This window comes from Sorex araneus, chromosome 8 (genome assembly GCF_027595985.1).
Source record: "Sorex araneus isolate mSorAra2 chromosome 8, mSorAra2.pri, whole genome shotgun sequence".
Classification (NCBI taxonomy): Eukaryota; Metazoa; Chordata; class Mammalia; order Eulipotyphla; family Soricidae; genus Sorex; species Sorex araneus.
This window is the reverse complement of record NC_073309.1, coordinates 3,196,704-3,216,697: the sequence shown is the minus strand read 5'-3', so window position 1 is coordinate 3,216,697 and position 19,994 is coordinate 3,196,704. Positions and strand designations below refer to the sequence as shown.

General features: G+C 63.0%; 1 protein-coding gene across 1 annotated transcript in view; it reads left to right on the top strand.

The window, feature by feature from the left end:
* The first annotated feature begins 1,379 nt into the window (after positions 1–1,379).
* The window catches only part of CMIP (c-Maf inducing protein), a 126,646-nt gene continuing 108,031 nt past the window's right edge, over positions 1,380–19,994 (top strand). The window contains exon 1 of the mRNA XM_055145226.1: positions 1,380–1,712. Within this exon, the coding sequence (XP_055001201.1) occupies positions 1,419–1,712 (294 nt within the window). The 5' untranslated portion in view covers positions 1,380–1,418. The remainder of the gene's footprint in view (positions 1,713–19,994) is intronic.

Below are 19,994 nucleotides of genomic sequence, written 5' to 3'. Positions count from 1 at the left end.
CACCCACCTTTTAGGCCTCTGCCTGCCATCCCCAGGGCCCCTGGTCTGGCTGGGTGCACAGTGCAGCCTCCTGCCTCGCCAGACCCTCTGCCCACCCCTGCGCCCCCATAGGGGCCACTCTCACTGCCAGGGCCACCGCTCCCCGTCTCTGACTCCTCAAGGCCTCTTGGAGTCAGGACACGTGCCCGAGCTCAGAGTCCCGGCGTGCTACGTGTCCCCTTTGTCTGAGTGTGTGGCCCAAGCCCGGCGGCACAGCCAGTCTTGGTCGCTCTAGACCTCGAACCCGGGCCTGATCCCGGCCCGATCCCGAGCCCAGGGATCCTGGGCCAGTCACTCCTCCTTCCACAACTGCCGGTGCAAGTGTGGGAACCGACGACACCTCCGGGCCGAGCGCTGCGCGTGTGACTGCACCCGAGCCCAGAGGAAGCAGCTCGGACGCCGCCGATGACCATGACCGAGAGGGATGACTGAGTTCCTCATTATCTCGGGAGAGGGTTTCGCAGCTGTGCTCGGGCCAGGCCGCATCCCCGCACCCACATCTCGCGTGTGACGCTGCGGCTCTGGGGGGTCCCAGGAGTCAGAGCCAGGACCTCCAGTGCGTGGGGCGGACCGCGGGGAGGCTCCCCTCGCCTCTGACCTGCCCCTTTTTGTTCTGTGTTTGTGGGGCCACACCCGGCGCGCGGGCTTCTCCCCGGCCCTGCCTGGCTCAGGGGCCAGAGGCGCGGCTGGGCGGGGGCCTGCCCGCTGCACTGCGTCTGGGGCCCCTGTGCCTCGCGAGGCCCGAGGGGGCCGGGCCCGCGCCCGGGCCGGGTCCGCCGCGCGCAGGGGCAGCGCCCGGCCCGCTGTCCCCGCGCTGCCTCCGCTCGGACCCGGCCCGGGCCGCGGCGGCGCATCCGGGGTGGCCGGGGAGGGGGGGGGGCGTCCGGGCAGGTGCGGCCCCGCCCCGCCCCGCCCCGCCCCGCCGCCCCGACCCCGCCGCGGCCGGCCGTCGGGCCCGGCACCCGCGGGGGCGCGGCGGGGCGTGACGTCACGGCCCCGCCCCCTCCCGCGGGCCGCGCCCCGGGCCCCCCTCGCGTCCCCGCCCCGCCGGAGGCCGAAGCCGCGGCGGCCACCGCCGTTGCCGCCATTGACGTCAGAGGGGCGGGCACATGACCCCGCGGGGACCAATCGCGCGCGCGCCCCGCGGCTCCCGCGAGCTCCCCGGCGCGCCGGGCCCCGGCCCCCGCCCGCCGCCCCGCCGCCCGGACGGACGCGCAGACACACGCCGCGACAGCCGCGCGCGCGGGCGCCCGGACACGCCCGGCATGCGGGCCCGCCGCTAGGCGCCCGCCCCCGCCGCGCCCCCGCCCCGCCGCCCGCCCCCGCCGCCGCCGCCGCCGCCGGGGGGTGGGGGGCGCGCGCCGCCCCCCGGGCCGGCCATGGACGTGAGCAGCGGCGCGGGCGCCGGCGACCCGCGGCAGCCCGAGGAGACGAAGCCGCTGCTGGCGGGCGACGCGGGCCCCGAGGCCGCGAGGATGGGCGCCGCGCCGTGCCGCCGCGCGCTGCTGCTGTGCCACGGCATGCGCTACAAGCTGCTGCAGGAGGGCGACATCCAGGTCTGTGTCATCCGCCACCCGCGCACCTTCCTCAGCAAGATCCTCACGTCCAAGTTCCTGAGGCGCTGGGAGCCGCACCACCTCACGCTGGCCGACAGCAGCCTGGCGTCCGCCACGGTCAGTGCCGCCCCCCGCGCCCCGCGCCCCGCGCCCCCCGCGCCCCGGCCCCGACCCCAGCGCGCCGGCCCGGCCCGGCCGCCCGCGCCGCATTGTGTGCGCGCCCGCGCCCGCGGCCGCTCGCATTGTCTGGCGACGCGGGGACCCCCGGGACGCTTTGTGCGGGGACTCGGGGCGGGCGCCGCGCTCGGGTCCCGCCGCTGTTTACTCGGCGCCCGCGCGGGTGGGACGGGGCGGCGTGAGGCTGTGAGTGTGCGAGTGTGTGTCTCTGAGTGTGTGTGTGTGTGTGTGTGTGTGAGGTTCGTGAGGCGTGTCGTGCCGTGGGGATGCAGGTTGGGTGTGTGTGTGGTTGCGCGTGAAATTGGTGTGGTTGTGTGTGTGTGGTGTATGTGTGGTGTGTGTGGTATAGTGTATGTGTGTGTGTGTGTGTGGTGTGCGTGTGGTATAGCGTGTGTGTGGTGTGCGGTATGTATGTGTATCTGGTTTACGTGTGTAGTGTGTGTATGTATGTGTGGTGTGTGCGCAGAGTGGTGTGTCAATGTGGTGTAGTGTGTATCTGGTGAATGATGTGTGTAGGTGAGCTGTATGTGTAGTGTGTGTGTGGTGTGTGTATGTGTGTAGTATATGCATATTGTGTGGTGTGTGGTGTACTGTGTGTGTGGTGTGTGTGGTGTACTGTGTGTGTGGTGTGTGTGTGGTGTGTGTGTGGTGTAGTGTGTGTGGCGTGTGTGCGGTGTAGTGTGTATGTGGTGTGTGTATGTGTGCTGTATGTGTCTAGTGGATGTATGTGTGTGGTGTAGTGTGTGTGGTATGTGTATTAGTTATAGTGCGTGGCGTGTGTGGTGTGAGTATGTGTGTTGTATGTGTGTAGTGTATGTATGTGTGTGGTGTAGTGTGTGTAGTATGTGTGTTATAGTGCGTGGCGTGTGGTGTGAGTATGTGTGCTGTATGTGTGTAGTGTATGTATGTGTGTGGGGTGTGTGTGGTATGTGTGTTATAGTGCATGGCGTGTGTGGTGTGAGTATGTGTGCTGTATGTATGTGTGTGTGTGTGTGTGTGTGTGTGCTGTGTGCCTGCCTCGCCACACCTGAGCCAAGAAGCCCCAACCAGGAAGAGGGTGTCGCTTCCGTGGCGTGTCACAGATGTGTGGCGTGTGCGGACATTGCCCCGGCACCCATGTTCCCTTGGCAGCGTGTCACAGGCCGTGACACATGCTCCGAGGAATGGGGAGGGGGAAGCGTTGCTGGCGACACCGGCCTCCCGGACGCTCCCCCTCCCCAGGGCGCGAGCCCCATGAGGACTCTTATTCTGAACGTGGGGCGGCGGGCCCAGCACCCTTATTTTCGCTTCGCTGTGGGCATGTTGGTGCAGTGTCTGCACACGGCACCCCACAGGGGCTTGCTTCCTGGCTCGCAGGGGGCCGGGCTGCGTTCAGGCTCCTGCACGTCCCACCGCCCGGGCCTCAGCCCCAAGCCTCAGCTCTTCCTCTGGGGGTGGGGAGTGGCGCCGAGCCCCCCAGCTCCCGGCTCCGGGAAGGCCGGGCGCCAGCTTCCCTCCCCGGGACCTGTTCTCAGGCCAGGGGCCTCCTGCAGCACAGCGGCTGTTGCAAGGGGCAGAACGGGGCTGGGCGGCCCAGAGAGTGACCTGTCGGGGTGCAGGGGGCGCGGCGGGCAGCGGCGGGCAGCAGGACTCAGCAGGTCTGGGGGCTGAAGGCCCCCCGACTTCCCTCCGTTTGCTCAAGGGGCGTAGAGAGAGGAGGGGAAGAGGTGACGCGTGTGCTGGTTTCCTAAGCAGGGGCCCTTTGGCAGCTGGGCTGGGGGCACCGTTGTGACTGGGCCCCTCTGCAGAGGGACTGTGCCTTGCCCTGGGCCGGGCCTCTCTGCAGAGGGGCTGCTCCAGCGGAGCCTGGCTCTGGCTTGGGGGTCTGTGGAAGGAGGAGCCCCGCCCTGTGCGGTGGGCCGGCGGAACCCCTCCTCCCACCTGTTGTCATTGTCTGTGGCTGGCCGGGGCGTGCCCTCAGGGCTTGCTGAGGGGGCTTTGGGGGTAACCTGGGGGGCGGGGGACTGCCAGGGCAGGCCTGGCCTGGAGGTGGCCTCTAGGGCACGGGTGGGGCCGGGACAGCCACCAGGGACCTTGTCCCGCCTGTAACACCTGGTTGGTGTCCAGCACCCGGGAGGCAGCAGAGCCCCAGGGGTTTCCCTGAGGCCCGGGCATTATGTAATGTGTCTGCACTGGCCGGCCCGGAGACAGGTGGATAGGAGCCCTTCAGCCTAGCCCGGGTGCCGGGCACAGCTTCCGGGAAATATCTGGCATCTGTGCCCACGGCCATCAGCACGGCCCTCCTCTGGACCCCCTGCAGTGATCTGGTCAACTGTGTGGGCTTCAGGAACACCACTCAGGGGCTGAGCGGGCTTCGGCCAGTACAACCAAAGACACTTTTTTTTTTTTTTGCCCAGACCTTCTTTGCAGTCTGTCTACACTGATCCAATCAGCTGGGTTGTTGTCCAACGGTGGCTCCAGGTGGCTCAGGCTGAGCACACCCCCTCGCTGCCCTGGGTGGTCCCGCTGAGGGGATGGGCTCCTCAGGGCCGGGCAGTAAGCTCTTGTCTTGTGCGGGTCAGGTTGGAGCTTGCCCTGGGTCTGATCTCTGGGCCGGTTACTGATTAAGTCCTCACCCGGCAGTGTGCCTGACGTGGCCGCGACAGCACGGCCTGAACACACATAAACAAAGGAGGGAACACGGAGCCTGCGACCTGGCCGGGGGAGGGTGAATGGGGCCTCGCCGAGGCGGGGGCTGGGGAGGGGGCACATGAGCACATCTTGCGAGCAGTCCGCCCGCCCTGACTGGGCCCTGAAGCCAGGGCCCCACTCTGCACCCAGACTTCCTGTCCGTCTGTCTGTCTGTCCGCCCGTGGCTGCCCCTGGCCAGGAGTCCTGCGTGAGCGGCCGGGCCAGAATCTGTGGCGCTGTCCTGGTGTCTGGCTTGAATCTGATCCCCTGCTGGACACGAGTGTCCGCTGGTAGTAAGTGGGCTTGGTCTCGGCTTCGTCTCCTCCGTCGCTCACCTTTGATGTCCCCGCCGGGAGGCCCTGAACTCTTTCATCCATTGAGGTGCGGGCTGGGCACGCAAGTGACAGGCGCCTCCTTGGTTCCCAGCCCCAGTTCGTCCAGGGCCTGCCCGTCAGCTCGCCCCACTTGGCTGCCCCCTTGAAATGTGGCTGGGCTCCCTGTCACCAGGGGGAGAGAAGTTGCCTGATTCTCTTTGTCTTGGCTGTGGGGCTTTCTTGGGGTCAGGGTGGTGGCAGCCTCCTTCGGAATGTGACTCCAGGTGGACGGGGCACCCCGGAGGGGTGTGTGTGGGCTGTGGTGAGTCAGAGCGGGCGTCCTGGGGTGGCAGTGTGGACACACGTGCGTGCGGGTCCCCTTTGTCCCCTCGTGGCACGGTCAAGTGCCTTCCTTCCCGCCCTCCGTGTGTTTGATGTTTTCTTCGGTGGTTGGCAAACACCAGGAGCTGCTCTGCTTCCGTGACATTTGTCACTAGAAGACTTTGGAGTCTATCAAATGTGTTTCCCAGATTAAGTTGTCAGTCCGGGGGTGGGGGCAGAGCGGAGGAGACACCCCAGTTTTCTGGGAGCTGTACTCAGGCCAAAGTGCTCCAGGGGGATGCTTCTCTCTCCTGGTGCCCTCTGAGATGCACTGCCTGGCCGGGTCCCATCGTGCCAGTTCCAGTGGGAGAGGGTCAGCTCTGCCTTGGAACTGGGGCCCTCGCAGCCCCCCGCCCACGGGTGGTGTTTCTGCGGCACCACTACCCCGGCCAGCGTGGCTCCATGCATGGGTGCCCCCTTGGGGTTGGGCGACCGAGATGGAGTGAGGCCTCGGAGCGGGATTTGGCGGCTCTCCCTGTGCGGGCACAGCAGACTTCCCTGACTGTGGGCTGGACTCAGGGCCTGTCTTCCTGGCGGCCTGTCTGCGTCGCTCCTTGCTGGATACAGCTGTCCCATGGGATGGGGTCATCCTGCTGCACGGAGAGGTGGCACCCAGCGAGGTGACCATCCCGGAGTTGGAGTGGGAGCAGGGGCATTTTCCCGCTTGCCCCGAGCGCTTCCTGGCGTCCGCGTCACTGCTGATTAGACCCGGCTTCCTGAATGAGCCTGCATTTGGGGACGTGGGGGATGTTGAGGTCTGCTCTGAAGAATGGTTGTGGAATTGTCGAAAACATGTAAGAAAAAAATTCCTCCGTGGGCACAACCTATTCCTTTCAACACATGCGTGTGCGCGCACTCACACATACACATGTTTCTAATTGAAGCAGTAATGTGCACTTTAAATACATCCAGCCACCAGCAAAGAGGAGAAGGAGAGACCAAGTGCCCCGTGCCCCAGTTCCAGCCAGGCCCGGCCCCACTCTTCCGCAGCCTTGCTGAGCTCGTCGGGCGCGTCCACGGTGCTGAGCCTCCTTGTTCACAGACCATGTGTCCTGGGGGCTGCTGTCCACCTGTGCCTTTCCACTGCCATGTGATGTTCCCTACTGGAGGGGCCCGGCCGTGGCAGACTGTCCCCGTTGTTGGCTGAGCCGGTCGGTCCCAACTGAGCTCCAGTGCTGCGTCCCGTTTTATTCGGTGGTGTCGTTTCTTTGCCTGTTGGGGGGAGGCCTCCTAGGTGTAGCTCAGGGGGCCTCACGGCCACTCTCGGGATTTCTGGTGGTCCAGGCTGGCGGCTCCTCAAGAGAGTGGCGGGTGCAGGGATGCAGTACAGCCACCCGGACCCCGATACTCCCCTACTAGCTCCCAGCCCCTGTTCGGACCATGGCATGTTTTCTGCTGACTTTTGGGTGGGTGTCCAACCCTTCAGTCCCAGAGTGCTTTGCAAGGGAAATAGAGCCCCCCCTTGTTGGGAGCTAGTGCTGAGGGGGGCAATTACTGCCTGGGGTCCTGCTGCCCAGAGGCCCCACCGGGCTCTGAGCTCAGGTGTCAGGCGGCCCCCTGCCCTCAGGCCAAGGGAGGGTCCGCACCAGCCCAGAGGCTGTTTCCTGCTCCTGCTGCGGTTTGTCCCAGACTTCCTGCTTCCCCAGGACGGAAGTGGGGTGCGCCCCACCCCAAACAAAGGAGGAAGCAGAAGGTCTCTTCCCTGTCGCTAACTCCTGTGGCAGCCCCCCAAGCTTTCACCGGGGCAGAGAGAGGGTGCACCTTTGAGAGGGAGCTCGCGTGCACCCGGAGCCCTAGGCCGAGGGGCAAGGGGGTTGTAGAGGAAATGGTCCTTAGCTCGAGGCGTTCCCCATGGTCTGTGGCCGTTTCTTCACACCTGCCACACGCAAAGGGAGGAGGCCCATGCCTGGGCCTGAGCCTGGAGAGCGGACCCCCAGTCCGGCCCCAGCTGGTTCCTTGTGGCTTCTTAGTTGGTGGGTGACCTCTGGCACATCACCCGCCCGTCACCCTTCTCCGTGACATCCCGGTTATGAAGACTTGATTTTCGCGCAGGTGCCTGAGGTAGGGGAGGACGGCCGCTCAGCAAGGTCAGACTTGGAGCTTTGCGGAGACGCCTCCTGCCTCTGGAGCCTCCGTCACTGGGGTCCGCACAGCTAACAGCAGGCGCCCATCAGGCCAAGGGGAAGGAAGCAGAGGCCCCTGGAGTCAGGGAAGGGGTGGCAAGTGCAGAGGCTGGAGGCTGGTCCCCCTCCCCTCCCAAAGAAGGGTGGCCCTGGGAAAATGCCCCCTAGCGTGTGAATAGCTTTAGGTCTCTTAAGAGATACTCCGAGTCTCCAGCGTCCCTGGGAGCTCACGGCGGGCGCCCGCGGTGGGGCAGCTCTTGGGCTGTGGAGCTTCTGCTCTGACGCTTCTGGGCTGTGTGTGCATGTTGCTTAGCTGGCGCCTCCCCACGGAAGGGCGGCTTTCAGCCACGCTCAGGACACTCTAGAGCCCGTCTCTCGAGTGGGCTCTGGACATAGTCCCTTTGTGTCCTGGGATGATTTGCGTGTGTGTGCGCGTGTGTGTGTGTGTGTGTGTGTGCGCGCGCGTGTGTGTGTGTTGGGGTTGGTGATTGATGACAGAAGGTTTATTGCCCAGAGACCCTCCCTCAGGACTCGGGGCCAGGGTACTCAGCTGGGGGCACCTGCCCCCCGGCCTCCATGCTTCCAGCTTCCCGCTACTCAGAAGTGACAGGCCCAGGAGTGAGGCGACACCACAGGGCAGGTCGAGGGAGCCCTGTGGAGGGCATCAGAGAGAGAGGGACCCCGGTGAGGGAAGGGGACGGAGGAGGATGCTCCCCCAGCTGAGGCAGGACCCCCCAGGGAGGGAAGGGAGTGCGGGAACGTGCAGTAGTTCCCTGGTGGCGGGGCCAGTCTCTGGTCCCCAGGATCCCCAGAGTGGCAGATAGGAGCCGTAGTCTGGGGAGGCAGCCGAGGGTGGGCACAGGCCAGGACACGGCTCTGTGGGTTCCTCATAGGGTGCCCTCGGCTCCTGTCCCTGTGGCCCAGGTGGTACTGCCGCTCCCCCTTGCTGTCTGCACTGCCCGTGGAGTGCACCCTGGAGGAGGAGCCCTGGACCGGTACTGGGTGTTTTTCCTCTGCCGGGACTCAGCCTGGGGGCACGCAGAGGCACGGCCAGTGTGAGCCGGCGAGCATGAGTCTGAGGCTCTGGATCCTCTGGGGACGGGCACCCCACCTCCTGCGGGAGGGTCTGAGCGGGATCCGTGTGCCACCTGGGGCGTGTTTGCCAGTGCTTGGCAGGACATCCTTCATCTGGTGCTGGGAAGTGTACTGCGAGTGCTGGTATTCTTGTGTACAGAGGGAGTTCCCTAGGTCCTGACCTTTGCAGAGTGGGTGCTCCCAGCTGCCTCATTTGCAAACAGGTGCTCCAGGTACTACACTGAGAAAGTGAGGGCCTGCGAGCACAGGGCTTGCAAAGCGGACACTCCCCAGTGCCTCACTTGCCGAGTGCTCCCCAGTGCTGTATTTACAGAATGAGCACGCCTGGGTACTGTGCTTACAAAGTGAGTGCTCCCTGGTACTGTACTTACCAAATGAGTACTCCCGGATACTATGTTTAAATAGTGAGTCCTCCCAGGTACTGTGTTTGCAAAGTGGGTGCTCCCAGGTACTGTGTTTGCAAAGTGGGTGCTCCCAGGTACTGTGTTTGCAAAGTGGGTGCTCCTAGGTACTGTGTTTGCCAAGTGGGTGCTCCTCGGTACTGTGCTTCAAGTGAGCATTCCCAGGTACTATTTACGTAGCCAGTCTTCCCAAGTATGCTTGCAGAGAGTGCTTCCAGGTACTGTGCTTAGTGTGGGTGCTCCCAGGTACTGTGTTTACAGAGTGAGTGCTCCCAGGTACTGTGTTTACAGAGTGAGTGCTCCCAGGTACTGTGCTTACAGAGTGAGTGCTCCCAGGTACTGTGCTTACAGAGTGAGTGCCATGAGGGATTGTGCTGGCAAAGTCAGACCTGCTCTGCCGGGGGCCCACAGTTAAGTTGGGGTGCAGTGTAGTTCTGATGTCCTCAGCTCTCTGCCCACCTCTTTGGATGAGCGGCGGCTGAGGGCCGCTTTAGGACTTAGGGGAGACACATCTGGATGACGGGACTGGGGGGTGGTGTGAGCAGGTGAGCAAGGCCCAAGTAGCAGGACATGGCCTGGCCGGTGGCACCGAGGAAGTAAGGGTGGGGCAGGGTCCTGGGGCTGGGGCCTCCACACCGGGTGAGGTTTAGAGCTGGGTTCCCTGGGCCCTGTTTGTGCAGGGGTCCCCTCGCCAGGCCCACGAGCAGAACCAGCGCCAGCTGCGGGGCCTGAAGTGGAAGCTCCTGAGGGCAGGGGTGTGAGGCCCCGGGGCCAGCCTTGGCCACTGCCATAGCCACCGTGGCTGCTGCTGAGTGCTGGGCGGAGCCTGCATGGCCCGTACTGTACAGCGGGGTGCTGTGGGGTACCTCCCCCATCGGTCCCCTGGGGATGGCCAGGCAGAGCAGCTCGGCAGAGGGGTGGGCGAGGGGTGGGCTCACTCTGTGGGGCGGGTGGGTCGCTGAGTGCTCGAACGAAGGAGCGGCTGATTCGGGGAGTCAAGTCAGATTCAGCCCCTGGCTTGGGGCTTGTGTCCCCGCAGTCCCCAGGCGGGTCCCCCTGCTAACCTTGGTGTGGACCCAGCATGGACCCGGGGCCCGGGCGGCTGCCACCTCTGAAGGGCTCCCCCTGCCAGGAACTGTCTTCCTGGAGGCCTGGTGGGAAGGCCCTGCCCGCCCGGGTGCTCTCGGGAAGGAAGGTGGCACCCTGGGCCCGCGGGCGTGGAGGGCGGAGTGGCGCTGTGCTTTGTGTCTGCTGCGTGGCCTCTGCCCGGGGCAGTGGGGGCAGGGCTCCCCGCGGTAGGAAAGGGGAACAATGGCTTGTTGACGTCGGCAACTGTTGCTTGGCGGGTTCATGTTTCACGACCCCGTGACTGGGGCTTGCTTTTGCTTTTGGGGGTGGGAAAACGAAAGCACTTGAATCATCCCAGCAGGCCAGGGCCCGCCAGCAGCTGGGCCGACCGGTGGGGGTGCCAGCAGGGCCGGTGGGAGGGTTTCCACATTCTTTCGCTGCCCCCAGTGCTCGAACCAGTCCCCGTGGGGGCCACTGACAGAGGTGGGAGCCGGGGGCCACACTAAGGGACCCTCCCGGCCCCACCCCCCGTCCTCCCGCTGTGGCTCCGGAACCCAGTTCTTGGGCATGGTGCTGAGATTCAGTTGGTGGGCTTGGTGTGGGCTTGGAACCCGGTCCTCTGGCCAGTGTATCTGAGCAGCTGCTTGGTGAGGCCGGGCGGAGGGGCGCGGCCTGCTGGAGGCTTGCTTCCATCTGCCCGTGTGGCTGGAGGGGGCAGGGCGGAGCCCCCTCTCTGCCCTCTGCCCCCCCATGCCTGAGCCTCCCTGCACACTCGGGTATGCAGGCCACCTCCAGGACAGGGGGCTCCCAGAGGGCTGAGGAGGGAGACGCACCCCCAAATCCCACCTCCCAGAAACCCCCCAGGAACACTTTGGGTGCCCAAAATGCTCTCATGTTTTCTGGCCACGCCCATCTGACACCCCTGAGACTGTTTGCACTCAGGGCGGGGCGGGGCTTTCACTCCTGCCCTTTTATTCCTCACCCACACCCCAGCCTCCCCTGCTGGTTGCCAAGGGAGAGGATGTTACCCCTGCCCCTCCCCCATCCCCCCACCCCGTCCTGCAGAGTCCTGTGAGAGCATCTCTGAGCAGCTGACCAGAGCAGAGTTGGGGACAGGTTTTGCATCTGTCCCAGCCCCCGCTTCCACAGAACTTGGCATGGTGTGGTGCTGCAGGACCCAGGTCTCTGTGTGGGGTCTGGGAGGAAAGCTCCCCTTTCTTTGGTCCCAAGCCCTGCCTGGCTGACCCCAGGCCCCTTCACTCTGCCTTCCCCGATGACTTGGCCAAACAGAGAAAAATGAGCACTGGGGGCCGGGAAAAGGCTGATTCCTAGGGCGGAGCACGCACGTCGCATGCCAGAGGCCTGGTCCATCCCCGGCAAATCAGGGACAACTCCCCTAAATAACCTGGGAGTAGTCCCCCACGATTGCTGGTTGTGGCTCCAAAGCTCTCCCCCTCCCAAACGTTCATCTTAAAATGTGCAGGGCAGGGGGTGGGGTGGGGCACATGAGGGTGAAAGCTGCTTCTCCCATGGTGTCCAACCAGTCTTTGGGGGGGGGGGGGATAGGAGCACAGAAAGCAGAGGGGCGGCCCAGGCCGCTTTACTTTTCCCCCCTCTGCATTCCTGTGTGGAGTTGGGCTCTCAGGGTTTGGGGGCTGGTTGCACCACATCGACAGCATAGCAGCCTCTGGAATAGTCTGTGAATCTTTGAGCAGGTAGTGGGAGGTGTTCCCCACATGGTGGTAGGGGCCTGAGGCACCTCCGGGGGGCGTACAGCCTTGGGGAAGGGTCACCTCTCCCTCCCAGGCTGAGTGGCACTGGCTGGCGGGAGCTGGCGGCCCACCTGCTGGTCTGTTTGCTACCAGAAGTTCTCAAAGACAGGTTCCCTTCCCCTGGGCCTCCCCAGGTCAGGAGGGCTGAACCCAGCCCTTTGGGGGGCCCTGGGCCCATGGGCTAGTTAGGAATGGAAAAACTCCCTCCACCCCCATTTTCCCGGAAGTACTGCCACTGGGACCCGGGTCGTGGGGCCGGGGGCTACTGAAGGGGAGGTGAGCGTGCTGTGACCCTGGGCCATGACGTCGGGCCCTGATGTACGTTGCTTTTGCACCCCCTTACGCCCCTCAGACCTCCAATCGCCTCTGTGATGAGGGCGAGCGACAGCCAGCGTGCTGGGCGACTGCAGATCTTACTGGTGGTTTTCACTTCAGCTTTCAGCAGCTGTGCTTGGGAAATAAGATTTCCATCTCAGGAAATATGATTTAAAAACAGAATTGAAAGTCACTTTTATTTTCTCAACGATATTGCCCCTGACAGAGGCCCAGGATGCCCACAGCGGCCTCCAGGCCGGCCTCTTGCCTCCGGTCCCAGGCTCTGCCCTGCTGTGACCCCGGTGCCCCGCAAGGGCTGGAAGCCCCAGCTCGTTCTCAGGACCTCGCTCCCGCGACCCAGTCTGGCCCCTGTTCCTGGAGACCACGCAGCCCACCTGTCTGCCGAGCACGGTCCCTCAAGGGCCAGGCGTCTGTGGAGCCCAGTCTGGTGGGGCCACGCCCCAGTGCCCACCCACACCCCTTCTCTGAGCCCCCCACCTGGCCGCAGGCTCTCCACCCACTGGCTTCGGATGGGTTTGGCCACGGGTGCTGAGGGTGAGGAGCCTGGGCCTCTTCCTCCAGGGACCCCCCGCCTGCCCCTCCCCGCCCCCGCTCCGGGCCTAGCCTGGTGGGAACGGGCGTGTCCGCACCCACATCAGTCCCCCACTCAGTCCCGAGTCGGGTGGAGTGCAGGGCTGATGCTTTCCGGGGCGCCTCATCTGCAGGGCGTCTTTGTGGCAGCTTCCTCCATTTCCTCTGCACGGCGTCTGCCACCTGTTGTTGCCGCTGGAGGGCTTGGGTGAGGGTTTGGGCGGTGCTCAAAGCCTCTCCCCACCAGGAAGTCCTCCAGGGCCAGAGGGGCTGAGGGGACACGCCTGCCCGCCCGGCAGAGGGGGCTGACACTGGCCGCCCCTGAGCTTTGTCCAGGCGAGGAAACTGAGGCTTGGTGGGGTGTGGTGCTGCCCGGGGCTCAGGCGGGGCCGGGCCGTGGGAGCTCCTCAGCCCGGCCGTCGGCCGTCGGGGCATCTGGCCGGGCCACTCTCCACTTCCTCCCATGTGGCAGGGCTGCGTGTGCCGAGCCTGCAGGCCGGCCCGGCTCTGCTCAGCTGCCTTCAGCTCTGGCTGCTGTTGGAAAATGTTAGTCTGTTTTTCCTTTTTCCATTCTCCCCATCCCCCTTCATTTTTTTTTTTCTTTTTTGGTATAATTAGAATCAGGCAGCCCGGGCTTGGAAGAGACCCTGCAGGTCCTTCATCCTGGGAGGGAAAGAACATCCCGGCCCCAGACAGCCCCTGCCAGTCGGCTGTGGCTGGCATGATGCTGCCATCCACAGCTCGGGTCAGGGTTCCCAGGGCGCCAGGTGGCCCTGGGCGGGGGGAGGGGTACTGGCCGGGAGCTTGCCTTCACCAGGGGATGTGCGGTCCAGATAACTTGGGCTTACGTCTGCTTTGTTTTGGTTTATTTGGAGGCCACACCTGGTGGTGCTCAGGGCTTACTCCTAGCTGTACACTCAGGAATTGCTCCTGGCAGTGCTTGGGGGGACATATGGGATACTGAGGATGGGACCCGGGCAGCCGCTGCAAGGCAGACACCCTCCCTGATGCATTCTCTCTCCGGTCCCCTTTGCCTTATGTCTGATGTGGTGGGAAAGGGCCTTTGTGTGTGTGTGTGTGTGTGTGTGTGTGTGTGTGTGTGTGTGTGTGTGTGTGTGTGTGTGCGCGCGCGCCTACAACGGGGCCTGCATCTGGGCTGGAATCTCAGTTCTGCCTCTCACCCATTACAACTTGGGCAGAGCGTCTGACCTTTTGTGCCTGGCCTGTTAACCAGAAAGGATGATGTCCTGCTTGCCGGGGCTGGGGGAGAGGACCGGCGAGTGGACTCGACAGCCAGCAGGAATGGATAGCGGGTGTGTGTTTCAGGTATCCCTGGGCATGGTGGGTGGCCGCTCGGGGTTGGCAAGGCCCCTGACCCCACCTGGGGATCTGGGCTGCCTCTGCGGAAGGGGGAGGGGCCGGGCACAGTCCTGCCGCTGGAGTGTAGGCTGCTTTGCGCAGCTGGCGTTGGGGAGTGTTTTGTGTTTTCTTTCTGCTCTGGACTCCTTTTGAATCTGCTGTTGGGGTGGCTGGCCAGAGCTCCTGTTGGCGGTCTCAGAAAGTCGACAGGAGGGAGCGTGCCCATGGGTCGGACGCTGTGGGCTGCTGGTCCTTTGGCAGGCGCGAGTGATGTTCCTTTTGAGACCGGAGTGGTGGCCTAGCGGGTAAGGAGTTCTCTGCATGTGGCTGAACCGACTTCTATCCTCTGTGCCACGCATGAGCGGAGCACGCCAGGAGGGATCCCTTAGCACAGGGCCAGGAGTCAAGTCCCAGTACTACTGGGTATGGATCAGACCCAGCATTTTTTTTTTTTTGCTTTTTTTGGGGTCACACCCGGCAAGGCAAACGCCATACCCGCTGTGCTATTGCTCCAGCCCCAGCATTTTGTTTTTTTAAAGTAAAGAAACTCTCACCCAGGTACCTTTCCTCTGGCAAAATGGCACCATGATGGCCTCATGACATTTGGTGTCTGGAGGCCAGGGATGTGACTCAGCGTTGCCTGTGTTAGTCCCTGGGTTTAATCCCCAGCATTGTTCTCCCCTCCCCCGATTTCCCCCCCCTATACATTTTAACATCTGTATTATAGGCATTTCTGGGGATTGGTCCCTTCTCCCTAGGTTATAAGACAGTTCAGGGGCCTGTGACATTCACCAGCAGAAATGGAACTTTGCCTGGAAATAAACATGTAAATGATTAAAAAAAAAGTTGGATTAAGCCTGAAAGATCAAGGTTTTTGTCCTGAGTGCAGCTCCTTGCTGGGACGGGGTTTATTGTGCAGCCCTTTCTGTCCCCTGGGGCCGTGTTTAGTCTTGACTGTGGGGAAGCCGTTTGCTTTCATCCCAGTCTGGAGTTTCAAGGCTGGCCCTTCCTGCCTCTCCACCACTTATTTGAAGCTTGACGACACTTCTCTTCCTTCTGATAAGGCTGTGTGCAGGACTCCGGACTGGGCCCCTTAACCTCTCTGACCTGGAGAGCGAGGGGGCGGGGCGGACACACACACACACACACACACACACACACACACACACGACAGGACAACCACTGCCCCTGGTGGTCAAGGCTTACATACATGAGTGGAAGGTAGAAATCAGCCCCGAGCGTTTCTGTATAGGCCGCGATGCATCCCAGACTCAGCCCAGGGCCACAGGTGGGCCTCGTGTGTGGAAGGGGTCAGGGCCTCGGGTGCAAGCCTGGAATGCTCGAGGCACAGTTTGCTCCCTGTCACCACAGCCAGGTAACCCTTCCGGGCCCAGCCCCAACCCCAAACTGCCCTCTTGAGTCAGCTCTCGGGCCCCAGACGCCGCTGGGGCGCCCCCCACCAAAGGTCTTTCTTTGTTTACGATGGAGGGAAGGGCTCAGAGCGTGGGGTTTCCCTCCTTGCCTTTGACTCCTTAGCCAAGGGAACCCTTCTCAGCCTCACTGTGGAGTGGAGCACCAGCTAAGTGGCGGGGGAGAAAGGCTTCCGCAGCCCCACTTCAGATCTGTCTGGCAGCTTGTCTATCCTTGTCTGCCTCTCTGTTTTGCTCTCTATCTCTTCCTTTGTCTCTGCCTATCATCGTTTTTTGTTTCCAAGACCTTTGTTTTTTCATGAAATGACTGAGTTAACAGGGTTCCAAAGATACTCACGGCCGAGTTGTGCCAGCCCCGTCCCTCCACCTGTGTCCCCTGTTGGATCCTGAATCTTGCGGAGCTGTTTTCTGGGCCGCCGCAGTTTGCACGGGGAGTCCAGCTTTCCCTTTGTTTTGTGCGGGGCGCACGTGTTTAAGGGCTCCCAGCGAGGCTCCGAGCTCTGCCGTGTGGGCGCTCAGAGGGCTCTTGGCCCTCTGAAATCAAGCGATGGGGGACCCGACTCAGCTGTGCTCCCAGCTGGGGGTGGGGCAGGTGGGTGAGCTGATGGGACTATCGGTTCTCGGGAACCTGCTCATGCCAGGTGCCTGTGTCTTGCCTTATCCTCGGTGCCTCCTGTCCCAGGAGATGGGACAGCCCCTCAGGGCGCAGGAATTTTACTCATACACTGGCCTGGTGACACGTGATTTTTTTCCCCCCAAAGCCCCATGGTTTATCCCGGGGCTTTGCCTGGGTGTTCTTTAGTTCCTGGCTTTGGACGAGGCTGCTGAAGGGTCAGAGAGATAGCACGGGGGTGGGAGTGTTGGCCTTGGGTGTGAGGGCGATCTGGCTGCAGCGTGTCACCCACGGATCTCCAGGGTCGGTTCGGCTGGTCTGGCTGGTCTGTCCTCTCCCTCCCTCGCCGCTCCTGCGTGTCCCTCTCTTCCCTGAGAGAGACGGACTGTTCTCAGCCAGGGGCATGCAGGCAGGTGCGCATCCCTGCTGTCCATCCAAGCAAGTCCACAGGGTGCTGGCCTTGCATGTGGCCCACCCCAGTTTGATCCCCGGCACTGCATAGGGTCCCCCGAGCACTGCCAGGAGTGATCTCTGAGAGCAGAGCCAGGAGTTAGCCCTGAGCACCCGCGGGCGTGGTCTGAGCCCTGCCCAACCTTCCCAGTTAGAGTGTCCAGGGCCCTTGGTTAGGGAGGACGGGCCTGGAGAGTTCTCCCTGTCCCTGCCCAGGACAGGCGTGCTGGACACCTGTCACCTGGCCCCGATGGCCTTGTCTGTGGGCAGCTGTGGGCATGAGGGATGCTGTGCTGGTGTGTCCAGGCAGCTCTCTCATTGGTGTCCCAGGCCAGGCGTAAGTCCGAGGCACCGAGGCTGGGCAGGGCCACCCTGTCGGAGAGCTGAGCCAACCGCTTCTAGAGGTGTCGCCTGGCAAGAGTTCCTTGGGTCTTGGTCACAACCTGCAGGCGCCTCTGCCTGCCTGCTCTGGAACTATTCCGTGGAAGGCCCGTGCTGTGTCGGGCCCGGCAGGGGGTGGATTCTGGGGTGACTCACACAGGGCCTCTCAAAGGGACTCGACACCCCTGATCCAGCAGAACATGGTGATTTAGGAGAGGAAGTTGTGGGGTGGCCGAAAACTGCACCCCGGGGCCTAAGCATGCGTACAGGGGTTAAGGTGCTGGCCTCGCACACCTCTGACCTGCTTTCCCAAGTACTCCCTGGAGTGTCTCTGAGCACAGGGCCGGGAGGAAGCCCTGAGCACCAGCAGGTGTGCTCAGCCCCCTCCCTAAAAAAGGAAGAAAGGAAAGTTCATCTTCGTTCCTCTTGTTTCTTTCTCACTCAACAAAGCGTTTCGAGGGGCAACAGCCCTGATGGGATGTGTGTGGTCAGCGGCCGAACCCCAGTTCCCCCACACACCATCAGCGATCCTGGCCCGAGGGAGCCGGGAGGGCCTCGTGGCGTGGACGCAGGCCGCGGTGCCTCGGTTGGCGCGAGCTTGTTGGGCCTCCCTCGCCGGGTCAGACGGTCTCCGGGCAGGGAGCAGGGACAGAGCAGCAGCCTGAAAGGAACCTTGTTCCTCCCCAGGGCGGGGAGGCCACAGGCAGGCCCAGGAGCTCTGTGCGGGGCTGGATGTCGGGCACGTGCAGGACCAGCATCTCCTGGCGGGATGCTGGAGTGGACTGGTCAGTCAGGGAGGTGGACACTCCCCTCGTGCCCTGGCCCCTGAGTGTGGTTGGTCAGACCCAGGCCTGGAGCGGTCAGGAGGGTGCTCAGCTGGTGTTTGAGGCTATTCCTGCCACTCACCACGGTGTCCGGCAGGTCCCTCTGCCCTCCACGTGAACGGTGGTGCCCAGACTCTGGCTTGTTAGGGAGGAGGGCGTAGTGATCTCCCCAGCCTCTCCCCAGTCCCTGCCCCGAGGAAGGCGCGGGTTTGCCTGCTGTGCCCTCAGAAATGCCCTCTGACCCCAAACCCAGGTCTGCAGGGAGCCGGTCAGTGTTGCTCTCCCGGCCTCCTCTTTATCCTCCTGCTCCAGGCTCCAGTGGGGCCTCTGGGTGCCTAGCAGCGGCTTGGGGGGCTCTCCTCTCTCCCTTGAGTCTGAGCAGTCAAGGAGCGGGCCTTGGGGGGGTGAGGGGCTGTGTCCGCACAGGTGTGCACCAGGTGTCGTGCCTGAGTCTGCATTCACGCAGCACTTACTGGACACCAGGCATCGTGTGCCTCGGGCCGGGAATGTGATGACGAACGGGCAGGGGTGATGGGGGGGCCCTGGGGGGCTGTCAGGTGGAGGCGGCGGCGGGAAGGGGCTGGGAGCATGGTGGCAGGGCCCAGGGGGCCCCACATGCCTGGAGGGACTCATGCCTGTCTGTGCCCGCAGGGAGTTGGGGGAGGGCCAGACCCCAGATGAGCGTGGAAGCCGAGTCCCTGGGTGGCCGGTTCCTGCTCAGCCCGCTCCTTTGCCCTGACTTGGTGGGTCCCCCTGTGGCCAGCTGGGTGGGGGTCTGTTCACTGCCAACCAGCGAAAGACTTCTGTCCCTCACCCGTGCACAGGGAGGGGACACTAAGAGGAGCTGAGCCCTGGGAACAACTCTTTGATGTGGGCCAAGGAGCCCCTGGGCCAGAGCTGCCCAGTCAGGACTGTCATCCCGAGCACGGCTGCTTACCAGCTGTGTGATCCTGGGCGAGTGGCTCAGCCTCTCTGGGCTTCTGTTTCTTGTTGGCCAGTTCTTAGATGGGACTCATCAGGTCCTGATGCCATGTGGTAGTGAGGCCCCTGGCCCAGAAGAGCAGGCAGGCTTGTCCTTGCTGCAGGGGGAGGGAGAAGAGCCCTGCGCTCACCGCCAACTCCTGTTACCCAGACGACAGAGGGGGGTGCTGGCCGCTGGACCCGGGCCCACAGGGGGCAGGGCAGGGGCAGGGCAGGGATTTGCAGTCACACCTAGGTTCAGGCTCTGCTGCTGTCTGGCTGTGTGACAGTAGGAAAGTGACGGAGTAATTGAGTGCTCTGTTTACACTCTGAGGGCCCACTTGTCCCTCCTGGAAAATGGGATAATAAAACCCACTCCCTGGCTGCTGTGGGGGTGCAAGAGCTGTAAGACAGGCTCTTTTGGGGGGACAGTGCTGGGAGTGGAACCAAGGCCTCAGGCGTGCAAGGCACTTCGTGCTCTACCATTTAGCTTCACCCCTGGCTCCGCAGGCCTCCGACAGTCCTTGGGGGGTGCACGGAGTAGGAGCATGGAGGGCTCGCAGGGGCTTCCCCTCTCTTGTGAAGCCCCAGCTGATGAGCGTGGGGGAGGGGCCCTGCATGCTGGGTCTCGGCTGCGGGTGAGAGCTTTTCCTCAGGCCCCGTGGAAAGCCTGCTTGCCTACCCGCTCTGCCAGAGCTGCGTGTTTTCTTTAGCTAAAGCCCTGGGCGGGAGGAAGGGCAAACCACTTCCTCTCCGACTTTCAGATTTATCAGACACAACTTTTTGAATAGTTTCAGTTTGAAGAAAATTAAAAACACAAAGAAAGCTGTCGTAAAGTATTAGGTAAATACAGTGTCCCCCACGCCCGCTGGTTGATGGGAGGGCCTAGGAGGCCCGGGGCCCCTGGGCTGGATTTGAGAGATGCCTGAGGCTGGAGCTGTTTTTGCACTGTGCAGGCTGCAGGCTGGGGCGCAGGGGTCCAGGCCGCCATGGAGGTTTCCTGTGCTGTGTGTTGTGACCGCCCAAAGACCAGACGAGAGGGACAGGTGTTGCAGTTTGACTCCAAGCAGCTTTCTTCCCCGTGGTGTGTGTGGAGAAAGTTCTCAGATAAGACTGGACCTGAACTAAAGTGACCCAGGATCATCTCAAGATCCTGGTCTGGGGCCACCAGCCCTTGGCCTGCTGGGACTGTTATGAGGGTGTCAGAAATGACTCAGCAGTGGTCTCCAGGAGTGAGCATGCTGGTTTCCTGTCAGCAGTGCCTGGCTTCCAGGTGTCCTTTGTGCTGGTCTTGAGGCTCGTGACCAGGGAAACTCTTTGTTGAAGAGGGAAGGTCGCACAGGATCGGTGTGTGACACACAGGTGCTTAAGAGCCTGCAGACCTGCCTGCGCACAAACTACACACTTGGGAACACTCGAGGCTTCATCCGTGTGCTCACAGCCTGCAGACCTGCCTGCGCACACAGCACATATCT